The sequence below is a fragment of the Ictalurus furcatus genome, chromosome 8 (assembly GCF_023375685.1).
Source record: "Ictalurus furcatus strain D&B chromosome 8, Billie_1.0, whole genome shotgun sequence".
NCBI lineage: Eukaryota > Metazoa > Chordata > Actinopteri > Siluriformes > Ictaluridae > Ictalurus > Ictalurus furcatus.
In genome coordinates, this window is record NC_071262.1 from 20,910,611 (window position 1) to 20,925,062 (window position 14,452).

The 14,452-nt window shown below is 39.1% G+C and overlaps 1 protein-coding gene across 4 annotated transcripts in view; it reads left to right on the forward strand.

The window, feature by feature from the left end:
- mical2b (microtubule associated monooxygenase, calponin and LIM domain containing 2b) overlaps positions 1 to 13,637 on the forward strand; it is a 66,376-nt gene extending 52,739 nt beyond the window's left edge. For 3 of the 4 annotated variants that reach the window (XM_053631400.1, XM_053631403.1, XM_053631401.1), the window contains exons 22-30: positions 629 to 697; positions 1,545 to 1,648; positions 3,188 to 4,019; positions 4,156 to 4,232; positions 5,731 to 5,829; positions 5,936 to 6,029; positions 10,746 to 10,845; positions 11,696 to 11,769; positions 13,429 to 13,637. In XM_053631400.1, coding sequence (XP_053487375.1) covers positions 629 to 697; positions 1,545 to 1,648; positions 3,188 to 4,019; positions 4,156 to 4,232; positions 5,731 to 5,829; positions 5,936 to 6,029; positions 10,746 to 10,845; positions 11,696 to 11,769; positions 13,429 to 13,613 — 1,634 coding nt within the window. In that variant the 3' untranslated portion in view covers positions 13,614 to 13,637. The remainder of the gene's footprint in view (positions 1 to 628; positions 698 to 1,544; positions 1,649 to 3,187; positions 4,020 to 4,155; positions 4,233 to 5,730; positions 5,830 to 5,935; positions 6,030 to 10,745; positions 10,846 to 11,695; positions 11,770 to 13,428) is intronic. The other variant, XM_053631402.1, reaches the window with a different exon arrangement.
- The last annotated feature ends 815 nt before the right edge of the window (positions 13,638 to 14,452 follow it).

The window sequence follows — 14,452 nt, forward strand, 5'->3', positions numbered from 1 at the left end:
TCCATGTACATTATAGCAGCTGTAAACTCTGCCTGCCTGCCTCCCTGCCTGTCTGTCTGTCTGTCTCTGTCTGTCTGTCTCTCTCGGTCGGTCGGTCCGTCTCTCTCGGTCGGTCGGTCTCTCTCAGTCGGTCTGTCTGTCTGTCTGTGTGTCTCTCTCTCTCTTGGTTAAGAGCAAACGTGCAGCTTGCCATGTTACCGAGGGACCAGAAAGTACAAACAAAGTGCTAACACTGGAGACTCCTTCCACAAATGTTAAATAAACTACTTCTTATAGGAAATCAACAATTGCACACCTTTTTTTTTTAATCAGTTTATTTGAAATGTCCACCATACATGTCCCTGTGAATGAGCTGTTACTATAGAAACACCAATGTATTATAACAAGCGCATTAATATAAACCTGAGGTTTTCCTTGCAGTAGTGAACGTACTGTCAGAGCTGCTGTTATAGAAAACTAATCAACACCTTCTGACCAATCAGAGCGTACAGTACTATTCAACAGAGCAACATGGGAAATGTTGGATTAAAATCTGGATGAAAAATACTTGAATGTAATAAGATATAATCGCTTCAGTGTAGTTGTTTATAGAGAAGCCTGTTAACGGTGCACGATGTTGTGTGTTCAGTGGAGCGCTCTTACACCAGAGGAGAAATCACCTTCCGAAGCAATCGCTGGAAAAGGAAGATCAGAGCAAGTAAGAGTCTGCACACACGCTTTTTGTCTTCTTATACGTTCTCCGACTAAACTGTAATAGTGTCGTGCTGAACTTGCAGGCGCTCCCTTTTCCTGCCCAGACCTGACTCATATTTGTTCATTCTTTCATTAATCCTTATTGGATTAAAATCCACCATGTAATCCTTTTATAGCAGCCTTATGTGAGTATCCCTACGTCAGTGTTAAGCACACGCTTTAGCACGTTTAGACGGTTCATGCCTGAAACAAACCGAGAAATGAGCAGAAAAATACCAGCAGTAATTATTCGAGCATTTACGTCTTATTGTTGGACATAATATTATGGTGACCTTTATGCTGAACATAAAATAAGACGGTTATTTATTTGCACAGATATACTGTTTTATAGCTTTGTCTCATGAAGATGTTTACAGAGCGGAAAGAACCCCCATATTATGGAGTTAAGTGTTCAGACTTAAATCTGCTTTGTAATTTTAGTCTTAACTTTTTTTTTTTCCTTTTTTTTTTCTTTCTTTAATTTTCAACTATCCAGTAGAGGGCACTGTTGGTCTGTATCTTTGTTACAACAGTGGGAGATCACCGTTTTATTCACTATCCATTTAAATAGTTTACTGCTTTCTCAAAGATAGAAGTTCAAATAATATTGAAGAACACTTTTCGAATTTTAATATAGTCGAAATCTGCATGCTTACACCCCTCATGACTGAAATATGAATGTTATATAGTTTATAAGTATCATAACTATGATTTTGTCTGCCTTTATCGTTTTCACTGGTCATCTCCTGTTATTAGGGAATCTTATTACCATGCTACATTTCTTAAACAAGAATTATGTTCCTGTCTCGCAGCTTTGCCTCTGATTTTTGTTAAGCCGTTTGAGCAAAAACAGGGAGGAGATGATGCACTCATAGAAGAAGACGGAGATTCGGATTTTGAGGAGATACATGCACCGGTATGTCAGAGTCAAAATATTACACTTAAAAAATAAAAATAAAAATCACATCTTCACTATTTAAATAAAACCCTTTTGATTCAGAGATTCTGCTGCTCTCTATTTGCACAACATCTGGAACGGCGAGCAAATCCACGGAACATCAGCTTTTAACTGTCATACGGAGATAATATTTATGAAGATTGATTTGTTGAGCGGCTGAGGTCAACGGTGTCCCTATGGACCATAGCTGCCTATGAGCCACAGCTGCCTGTTTTCTACCAAAAATTTTGCACATAAGCAATTTCAAAGCTCGCAGTCGCTGAGACGTGTGTTCATTCTTTATTTTTGCCGATTATGTCTTGAAATCAATACAGGGTCAGCATACAAGACAAGACAGTTTTTTCCACCGTATTACATGTTGTGTCTAAACATAAATGCTAATATACGGTCCCCTCTGAAAGTATTGGAACATCAAGGCTGGTTCTTTTTGCTATTACACTGAAGACATTTGGGTTTGAGATCAGAAGATGAATGAGATGATGGATCAGATTTTAAGCTTTGATTTCCTGATATTTATATCTAGATGTGTTAAACAACTTGGAACATGGCACCTTTTGGTGGCAGACCATCCAATTTTGGGCTGAGGAAAATATATAGGAACAGATCATCTTAAAGTAAAAAAACACTTCAGATTTTGTTGCATATTCCTTGCTTGCAATAACAGAATAAAACCGATGACCCACTGACATAAACAAACTGTTGCATTTTTCTATTGTGATGCTTTTCCAGGCTTCGATCCAGCTTCTTTCAGTTGTTGTTTGTTGTAGGGGGTTCCTCTCTTTAGTCTGCTCTTCAGGAGGTGAAATGCTGCTCAACTGAATTAAGGTCTCATGATTGACTTGGCCAGTCTAAAACCTTCCACTTTTTCCCCCTGATGAAGTCCTTTGTTGTGTTGGGAGTGTGCTTTTGTTCATTGTCTTGCTGCATGATGAAGTTCCTCTCGATTAAATTGGATTTATTGCTCTGTAAATTGGAAGACTTCTGAATTCATTCTGCTGCTACCATCATGAGTTACATCATCAATAAAGATTAGTGAGCCTGTTCCAGAAGCAGCCATGCAACCCAAGCCATGACACTACCTCCACCATGTTTGACCAATGAGCTCGTATGTTTTAGATCATGAGCAGATCCTTACTTTCTCCACACTTTGCATGTCCTCTGCATCACTTTGGTAGAGGTTATTCTTGGTTCCAGAACTTATTTATTTATTTATTTACTTTTGCGAATTCCAATCTGTCCTTCTGATGCTTACTGCGGATGAGTGGTATGCAACTTGTGGTATAGCCTCACAGTGAATTGTGAGATCACCCCTTGATTTCAAACCCAAAAGTTTTCAGTGTATAGCAAAAACAAAAGAATTGGCCTTGCTGTTCCAATACTTCTGGAGCGGACTGTAGCTACATATCTGTCATTCCCCTGAAATATTGTGCTGTGATTTTTATTCTCCTGAATCTGTTTTTTTTTTTTTGTGTTGTGCCTATTTATTCCATGTCCCAGCAGGAACCTGAAAATCATGCTGCAGACCCTCACTGCCCTCTACAAGAGGAGCCAGAGCAATCCGCTGTAGTTGATATTCCCCATTATCGCACTCATGGAATTTCATCCATTCCCAAATCTATCACATGTTCTCCAGCGCAGCAACTCGACACTTCCACATTTGCACCAGACCAGCAGAGCGCTTTCAACCTAAAGAAAAAGCTCACTCTGTCTTCGTTCGAGAAGGAGAGGCTGCTGAATTGGGACCTGACTACTCCTGGAACATTTTCATCAATGTCTATGACCAGCGATCAAGCAGAAAGGTATGGCCGAAGACCCGAAAACTCGACGAAACCTCAGACCAGTCCAGAATCTCAATCAGTGCCGAGTCCAGCCCCTGCTGAACCTGAGCACAGCCCTCCTCTCTCAGGCTTCCAGCTGTGGGCCAGCACTCTGAGGAGATCCTTCTCTGGAGCAGGAAACAACCCCAAAGTGATCAGAAGAAACCGTCCTCCCAGAGCCAGGCCGCTGTCCGAGGGCTCCTTCAGCTTCAGCTTCCTGTTTGGTGTGTCTGCTCAGAACCAGGAAGAGGACGTGGTGCAGAGCAGAGCAGATACAGAAGGAAGCCAAATCAGAACAGCAGGCGTGAGCGAGATCACAGCCATGTTGGAGCAGGTGACACTCTGCAACAAGCCGTCGGGGACTACCAAAGACGACATGGCCTCCCTGCCACCAAGGAAGCTCAACTTCTTCTCCTCAATGCGGCTGAAGAGGAACGAGGGAGGAGACCGGAGTAAAATGGACAACCAGACCAAGGACACCTGGAGCATTCTGTCCAAATTCAGAAACAAAGGTGTGAGCAAGGAACAAATCTCTTTTATTTATTATAGAGTTTTAATGGAAAATCCAAAACATTACGCATTACTTTGTAATATAATTTCTCAATTTTGTCCTTAATAAAAAATTTTTTTTTTACTGTATGTTCATAGCATCGTCACAACAGCAACAACAAGCGGAAGATGACTATTCATCCAGTGAGGAAGACCAGAAATCCATCACACAAAGGGTAATAGAAAAAATAGATCTACTGCTTTGAGACTCTTCTCACCTTTTTAAAACTGCATTTATAATAAACATTTTATATCAGAAAATGGAATTTAATTCTATAACGGCGAGAGCAGTAGGGAGTCGAGACTAGCCTTACCCTCTAGGTGCACAAGCAAGTTTATTTTCTTCCGCTACGTTATATATTATCTGAAAAGCAGCCATGGAATGAATATATCCTTTAAGTGTTGTACTTAAAGCAAGCCACGTATAAGCTCCAGTGAATAGTGTTTTTTTCGATCTCCACCAGCATTCAAGAGCACTACAGAACCACAGAGATGCTGTTATTTTCTCACTGATGAAAGTCTTACTACTGAGATAAGCCCCATAAATTGGTTTGTTAATCTTAAATTAGCATGGAACAAATAATGACTGTTTTTTAAAATTTTTTTTAAAGCATGTTACGGAACATTTTCATTTCCATCCTGGCAGGAAAATGTGTGTAATTCAAAGCAGATTTAATTTCACCAAAATGTGTTTGCAGAGGATTTATTTTTCTTCTCTATCGAATAATAAATAGTTTGGAGTAACAGCTCCACAAAAACCAGATCCAGATTCTATAACTGTGCAAATTGGGAACAACCAAAATTACTGTTCCTACCCTGATTATTTTCCATTAACATGTGTTTTATTCCTCCTGTAGCACATCAGTTTGTCACTGATTGCATTGTTTATTAATGAAAAACAACACATTGTAGTTTATATCTGTTTATAGTTACATTTAATGTTGTAGAACATCTACAACACGTTATTTTTCTCTTCTCGCTTACATTATAGCGTCTGTAAACAGTCATTTCCTGACCAGCTGCTTTCTATGCCTCTGCCACTGAGTGGGGAACGCGTTACGTTTTAATCAGAGTTTCTGGTTAGCGAGTTTGTAGGATTTATATATAATTCTCATTGTAACCAGCAGATGAATTGAGTAGATTCAGTGAAGTAGTAGGGTCAAGGTCACAGCAAGGTCAAATTTCTGAAATCATTTTTCTTTAATAGCTTCTTTTATGTTTGAAGAATATTTAAGTGCATTTCTGGCATACAGATGAGTAACAGGCTGGTGGAGGCATCAAGTTCTACTCGTTTTCTCGTTCTTGAAGCTAACGACGGACAAAAATGTTACCAATAAACCGATGAGCACAAATTCCTCCATCTTAAAGACTTTCCCTGGATCAGAAACTTCCTGACGGTTACAAAATGTCTACACTGGAGACTCTTTCCATTAACGTTAAATAAACATCGTCTTATAGAAAGTGTTTTTAAGCAGTTTATTATTAGAGCAATCAGAATCAAGAATTCAGCAGTGTTGTGGTATAATATATAAAGTAACGGCAAAAGCGCTACAGTGACAGTTGTCATTATTTGAGAGCAGCAAGTCTGGTAAGTGTCGTTTAGCTAGTTACTTTGTTTATCCATCTTTCTTTGTTTTTTTTTGTTTGTTTGTTTGTTTTTTATGCTTTATCTAGTCTGACTCAGGCCAGTCGGAGAGACAGAGCAAGCAGCAGGAGAAAACACTCATCATGCAAACCAAGAGAGAGCAGCTGAAACGACTTCACAGGGCTCAGGTACAATCATGAACGCACGTCACGGCATGCAGACATTGCGTTCGCATCGCATGTAATGTAGCTGTAACTACAGCGTGTCGGTGTGTGTGTGTGTGTGTGTGTGTAGGTTATCCAGAGGCAGCTGGAGGAGGTTGAGGAGAAGCAGAGAGCTCTTGAGGAGAAGGGAGTAGTTCTGGAGAAGGTCCTCAGAGGAGAGAGTGGTAATTTTTTATCATGTGGCCATGTGTTTAAAATGGCTGGTTGCTGCAGTCGAATTCATGCTAAGCTAACCTAATTCTCACCTTATAGATCATATTTCTGAGAGGTCCATCACTTTTAGGAAATTCATGTAGACTTAATGTTGATTTAAAATGATCGTATCTGGATATATATGCGGAGGGGGAAAAAATACATTTTAAAGCAACAATTAAGCAACTCTGCAGTTCATTTTGCATCAAGAATGTAATCAGACTGCTCCAATATGACATTGCCCCATATATAATTATTTTCAGCCCAGTTTTCATGCTGCAGTCAAAACTAATCACATATCATAAAATAATTCTATGGTCATGGATTGAGATCTGTGGTCTTATGAGTCAATAAAAAACGTTGTTTTTTTGTTTTTTAGGGTTGTTTTTTTTTTTTTTTTTTTTTTTTTTTGCATTGTTTATGCAAATAGGTATCACAAAAGTGTATCATTTTTATATGTAATCTCCATTTTGTTAATGCAGTCGTTCCAGCACTTAACAAGTGCCCGGATTCCTCAAGAAAAAATCATTCTTCTGCTTGCATTAAATGTACATCCAGTGATGCACCTGTTGCACCCAAGTGCTGCCTTCAGGATACATTGAAATCAGGATGTTGTGTGAGCAGTTGTTGACTCCCGTGAAATGCAAATGCGTTTCTCTTATTTATGTCACACTTTCAAGATTTTCAGTTCATCGTAGATCACAGACATGCTCATTGGCAGTCAATGAGCAAATGATGAATAAATGAAAAGTTGAGAATATTTCAAACGATCACACACACACACTCGCATACCACAGGCAATTTTGGAAATGCCAATCAGCCTACTATGACTCTTTGCACTGGGGGAGGAAACCAGAGTACCCGGAGGAAACCCCCAAAGCACTGGGAGGACATGCAAACTCCGCACACTCAAGGCAGAGGCGGGATTTGAACCCCCGACCCCGTAGGTGCAAGGCATACACGCTTTCTAGACATATTTACTCATTTCAAGCTTAAAAGTATGTTATTCTCTCTTATTGACAGATAATTTTGCTTTGGTCTAGAAATAAACGCGTGAAATGAAATAAAAAAAAAATATCGAAGCAGTTCTATAAACAGGCTTAATAGTCTTATATTTGTTTAAAAACAATTGAATAAAGATTCATATTAGTTCAATTTGCTTGCGAGGATAAAATATGTTTTTTTGGAGGAATCTGTGATTCAAATCTCAGTGTGAGCCCTACTACGACGCTCATCTAAAATCCACCAGAAGGAGAATGGGAATAAGATAACGCCAAATTCACATGATGGCTACAAATACGCTAGTGGTGACGAGGGAAATGTAAATAAAACCTGCTAATGGGGGAAAAAAATATTCCTTATTACCTCATGTTCACTTTGATGAATGTTTGTGTTTATGTAAGCTACTTTTCTGCACAAGCTGACTGAAAGATGACGTAAACAGAACGTAGCAGTTTTTCATAGTAATTTTATGGCTCTCATACAGGACGACAAATCTTAACCTTAAAAATGGCACAGTCTAAAACCGACTTCAGTGTTTTGCCTCACACCCCGTGTACCACATACAGTGGGAGAAATAAGTATTGAACGCGTCAACATTTTTTTTCAGTAAATATATTTCCAATGAGCTTATTCGCATGAAATTTTTACCAGGTTTTGGTATTAACTCAAGAAATCCACACACAAAGAAATCCAAACATTAAAGTCCATAAATAAAGTTACGTGGAATGACACAGGAAAAAAGTATTGAACACGCTAATGGAAATTTATTTAATACTTAGTGGAGAATGTTTTTTTTGGTAATAACAGCTTCAAGGCACTTCCTGTATGAAGAAATTAATAGGCCGCAGTATTCAGGTGTGATTTTGGCCCATTCTTCTAAAAATATTGTCTTTAAATCTTGTTCAATTGGATTGAAGTCAGGTGATTGATTGGGCCATTCGAACACCTTGATTTTTTTTCTCTGAAACCAATTGAGAGTTTCCTTTGCTGTATGTTTTGGATCGTTGTCCTGCTGGAAGTCCACCCACGTCTCATCTTCATCATCCTGGTGGATGGCAGCAGATTCTTCTCAAGACTCTCCCGGTAAAGGGCTCCATTCCTTCAATTATATGAAGTCTGGCAGTACCATGTGATGAAAAACCGTTCCACACCATGATGCTTCCACCTCCAAACTTCACTGTTGGTATAGTGTTTTAAGGGTGACGTGCAGTGCCATTTCTTCTCCAAACATGGTGTGTAGTATGACAGACAAAAAGTTCCATTTTGCTCTCGTCTGCCTTACCTTGCCTTGGAGAACTGCTTTTTCTTAGCGCGTTCAATACTTTTATTCCTGTGTCATTCCACTTTATTACACACAACTTTATTTATGGACTTTAATGTTGTGAATTCTTTATATTTCCGGATTTCTTGAGTTAATACTGATGTCTGGTGAAAATTTCATGTGAATAGCCTCATTGGAAATATAGTTACTGAAAATAATGTTGATGCATTCAATATTTATTTCCCCCACTGTATATGCTCCATGTCCTCCACAACCCTGACCAGGATAAAACACTTACCAAAGATGAACGTATGCATGAACATATAACCCTTCAAAAATTGAAAATGTATCTAAATGCAAAATATGCCATCTTGTATAGGAGCCTATTCATTCTCAATGCATCATTTTAGGTGACTCCGACCTGAACTTCCTTTCTTTACTAATTCTAGTTAATTCAATGCTCATTAAAAGCTTGGACCATAGCTAATTCAAAGGAGTTACTCTGAGGAATGCAGTCATACAGGTCTGAATCATTTGAATCGGGGATATTTGAATGCCGAAGCCTACACGCAGCCTTGGTGCTGTACCTGCGTTATAACTATATGGCTTTTATTTATTTTATTTATTTATTTATTTTAAGTAAAAGAAAACCACAAGGTCATTCCAAGAAGTTGTTGGAAAAAGGTTTGCGGTGAACGGCGCACGTTTTTCTTCCCTCTTTTTCATCTCGTCATCTCGTGGCCTTTCCATATTAGCCGTCCTCATCCCCGATCCATGCCTCGGTGCCAGAGGTTTTTGTAAGAGGGTCGAAATTAGCCATTCAAATAATAGCAATTTGCATTCAAACCAAATAGCCACTTAGAGTGTAAATTGTGCCGAAATGACTGTAGAGGTAATGGGTCCTTTAAATAGGTTGGAAAGGGGAAAAGTGCTCCAAAATGGTCTGACGTTTCATTATTTTAGCGAATGTTTATATACGTGAGGGTTATTAAAGCCCGCAATTCTTCCGGATGAAAAAAAGTAACAGTGCCTGGACGGATAATGAGTTTATAATCATGGTCTTGAAAGTCAGTGTGCTATTTGCGTTTGGTTAAATTGAATTTTAACATCTTGGAAATGTGGGGTGGGGCGGGGCAGGGCTCCTTTTTGGAAATACTTTGTGATATTGGTTAACCTTTCAGCCTCTATTGCATGCCTTGTGTAGATTCTACGATTGTTGTGAACTCTATACATCTCCAAGGTGAACTCATGTGTTCCAAAGTGCATCATATGACTGTGTTTTTTTTTTTTTTTAATAGCCCTCGCTCAGTTGTGTACTTATGAGAGCTTGCAGGCAGAAGGATGCAGCCAGTTGTTGTTAGTCTGCCTTTGTGTATCTTTTGACCAGCCATCTTGAGCAAGCACCAGCTGCTGCCCTGCTGTAGATGCCGGTGAATATGTACAGAGTCGAATGATGGACTCTGGCTGTCCAGCAGCTATTGTCCTCCGTGTTTACTCATCTGTGTAGATCATTGTATCAGCAGAAAGAGCAGAGGGCTTTGGGGCTGAAAGGCTTCATTGTTATCTGACATTCACACATTTGTGATGAATGGAACGAGTAGGTGGTGGACAGCGTGCTCATATACACTATGGACACTGCTGAAGGGGGTGCCTCGGTGTGACAGCTGTCATGTCTTTCATGACTGTTATCAGAAACGTGTAAATATTTTTCTATATGATCAGGACTCTCCTGGGTGATGTACCAAGAAATATAAACAAATACAGTTTGTAGAGGATTTGTATTATTTGTATCATATAGCCGATGTAAATATTTAATAGATTTTCCACTTTAAAATAAATGAAAGATGTCATCAGTGTAATATGCATAAGGGAATGCACGATTTAAAATGTATATGATTTTATAAAACAAGACAAGCTTATCCATGTGGCCAAGAAAGATTCACCAATCTATATTGTAGTATAATAATAATAATAATAATACAGTAACAAAATTAAGTATAACTGGTGCAATAATGACAGTAACACAGCAAAAACAATAATAATAAATAGTTATTGTAATTAAAACAATAATAATAATAATAATAATAATAATAATAATAATAATAATAATACAATTAAAATAACAATAAAAATGACATTACTAACACCAACATTATGACGAGAACAATAGTTGAGAACAGCAATAGTTAAAATAAGAGTAATAGAAATATTAACATTGATTTTGCTATGAATATAATTAAAGACAATACAACTATAAGAACAAAAACACAATAGCAAAAACAACCAACTATAACAATGAAATATTTCTACACTTTAGTTTTAATTTTTGGGGGGCTAAATAAAGCACTTCTTGAACTGTCAGAAATTCGTTTGAATGGGAAGCGTGGTTTGTAAGCGTAGCCTGTGTTGCGTTTTTGTGTTTCAGAGGACGCATCAGCAGACGAGGCCGAGCTCCTGCACACGTGGTTTAGACTCGTCCTGGAGAAGAACAAGCTGGCCAGATACGAATCGGAGCTCATGATCTTGTAAGAAACTCCCCCTGGGTGTAAGAATTGGGCCGAGGTCTGTGTCTGTGTACGCGTGCGGAGAATATTACAAATGAAATGTAGTACTGTTAGAACTTAATGAAACCTACGTGTCTTAAAAGTAGTTTATAAGTATCTAGATGGAAAAACATTGTGTGTGTGTGTGTGTGTGTGTGTGTTTTAGTAAATTCTGTGTAGTTCAGTTTTGGAAGACATCCAGCACCCGAGTGTGTTTACATGCACACTAATCATCCAATCATTATCTCATTTCATATGACGTCAAGTAACTTTTATATACACAGCACATTTAAAGGTGACAAAAATGCTGTTCAAGAAAATCAAGTAATGTCAAACAGCAATGAGAGAAAATAGGAATGAATGAAAGTAGATCGATACATGATTAAAACAATTTTTTTTAAAAAAGCCATAAAAGACAAACCCACAGATTAAAAGAAGGGACAAAAACAGAGTGGCGAGATCATCGGGAGATCGCGGAGTTTGAACACTAGGGGCATGCTCTCTCTCTCCTGTCAATCACAGGGACACTAGCCAATCACAGACATCTGTGAGCTCATGTATGCGGAAGAGGGCAGATTGCTCTTTCCTCTGAGTGTGATACTCCGCTCTGTGATGCAGTGTGCTCCTGGGGTAGTAGTTGTGTGATCACGGAGGACTGGCTGGTATTTGGGAATTGGCAGAGAACTGGGGCGAAAATAGCAAAGACTCAAGACTACAGACCGCTTAGATAGACTGAAATGCCAGGGAATTGTTTTTTCTTCTTTTTTCCCCTTCCACAAGAGGGTTTGAGTCTGAGGTTGGTATCGAATGCATTAACGTGTCATGGTTGCAGTGCAAAGGAGCTGGAGCTGGAGGACAGACAGAGTCGGCTACAGCAGGATCTCAGACGCAGGATGGCCACCGAAGGTGAGAGTGATCGTCACTTAATCATCTGCGCGTTTCCACCGCTTTTCAGTATTTACCTGGCAACACTGGTTCAGTTCAAGCAACACAATGCTGAACCTGGAGATACCAGAGGCAGCATGGTGTTTCATCACCATGGCAACAAGTGCTGACAAATACAGTATGATCAAAATGATTCCTATAATTATGAACCATGAATCGTAATACGCAGAAGTAAAGTCCTCTACTGTAATTATATTTACATTATTTGGTAGTAAGTGTAATGACTTTGCTTAACAGCTCGTGAATAAATATTTGTTAATAAAGTGACTCCAAGACTCCAGATACAAACGCTCAGGTTAGGTTGTATAAATTGTTGACAAAAATCTGGTTTGACAAAAATCACATGCAATTCCAGTTAATTACACTGAGACAGTTACTATGGTTACTGGCTTTGAGTCACGATTGGGAACTATTGCCACGTCCCAATTCACCTACTATCCTTCCTAAATAGTGTCCGATTTAGTATTCGATTGAGCATGTCCCAAATCCCGAAGGTACCCGGATGGTCATCTGTTTCCGGTAGATTTTCGAATTGTGGATCCGTGAACACTTTTTCTGCTAACATTACCCACAGCTCCTTGCGCGAGGGCGAGAGGAAGGGTTTTGTGACTGTTTGCTTCGCCGAATTCACCGTGCAAACATAGCGGACGGATGTACCGTCGGTGACGCGTCTTCAGTATTTAAGCCTAAGAACTTAAATATTAAGCACTAATTATAAATAAAAATAAATCAGTGGAATGGCAAATTCTTTCTAATAAAGTATAAATTAGATAAGGAATAATGAATGAAGAAAAGCTGAAATGCGACAAGTAGTTTGTTTAAAGTGACAGTATGCGTAACTAGGCAACAAGGTTCTCTTCAATTACATGATGTTAGTACATCCCAGTACTTGCGTTCTGTGCACTAGAGTACATACTTCTAGTGCATAGTATAAGTAGGCGAACTGGGACGCAGTAGGTTTGTGGGGATGGAGCAAAAATAAACAAAACATATTTTGTCTGAAATGTCAGTTAATCTGTATTCATTTTTTGTTTGTAGCACTGTTGTGTAAAAGATCTATAATACCGCATCCGCAAACATGCTGTCGTACTGATTACACAGCAGGGCTGTGAGATTCAGTACAAGAAGTGCGATATTGCTTATTAATGGCGCGACTCTTGTTACCGACAAGGCCGAATAATACTGTAGTTAACAAGAAGTCTGTTTTGAATGTCGTGTATATGAAATACGCAATATATTAGATTTCTGATTGATGCTCTGATGGAGGAATTCAATTTTTTCCCTCTACCTTTGGGTCAGAATGACACACGATTCAAAGAAGCACTCAAATTAATATTAAGCAGTAAAGCAACTGGAGAGAGTTGATAATCTACAGCGTTCTAGAGATAGTCCACTACACTGAATCATTAGAGCATTTCAGAATGGTAATGGATAACCTACACTATGCTTTCAGACTTCCACAAGTAGTGCACTTTATAATAAAGCTATAATCTATGGATAGTTTTGTTTAAAACAGAAAAGGGAAAAAAAAAAAGAAAGAAAGCTCTTGTTGCTTGTGTGGGCATAAACTTGCTTGTATGCTGTGTGTAAAAGTCACTCTGGGCCTGTTTTGCTGTGCAGACTGTAAGAAGAGCGCTGCGGAGCTGGCGGAGGAACAGGCCCTGCTGGGCGAGGTGATGAAGGTGGTGGAGGAAAGAGATCGTCTGGTGAGCCTGCTCGAGGAACAACGGCTGCAGGAGAAAGCCGAGGACCACGACCTCGAGAGCCTCATCCTCTCCAAGGGCTACCAGTTTCACTGGTCATGACCCCCCCCCCCTCCCCCCCCCCCCCACACACACACACACACACACACACACACACAGAGAGTTGAGTGCTGATTTAGGATGAAGATGAACACAAACTTGACTAAGCAGGGAAACCTTCTAGCGCTTATGAAAGTTTTAGCTATATATACATTACTCTTGTTTCTTTATCACTATACTTAAACCGCTCACCGATCCTAGATCTGCGTTCTTGCTCAAAAATGTGGAGTGAAGAAGTTTCTAACACCGATACGCAAGTTTTTTGTTGTTGTTGTTTTTTTTTTGTTTGTTTTTTTTTACGAGATTTTACATGTCCTGCTATTTCTGACTGAGCACTGACTGAATGAAACTCGTTTCACGTTATATCTTGCAGAAAAGAAATCTTATTAAAGTCAGCGGGTTTCCCCAAACATCAAAATAAACGCCCTGCTGCCTCACTGCTGCTTCTTTTGAACTAAAAACCGCCCAAGATGTGCCTCGTAGTAATCCGTAAACATCACTAATGGGTTATATTTATTTACAATAGGCACTCGTTTCCAGTGAGTGACAGCCTTAACACTTAACACACTAAAAAAAAAAAAAACCATGAAACACTAAAACACTACAAGTGTCTACTACTACTCCTACTCCTACTACTACTACTACTACTACTACTACTGTGTTTGTGAATAACTGTAGTCACGAGGGTGCATTAATACTGTACGTAACGTCGATGCTCTGATTTGTATGTGTCTGTCAACTTGAATGTAAAGTTTAACAGTTGTATACATTGTTTCATGTTCATGACATTAATGTTCTGTTTTGTTCTGTTGTTTAATTCGTTAGTCATATCCTGTAATCAG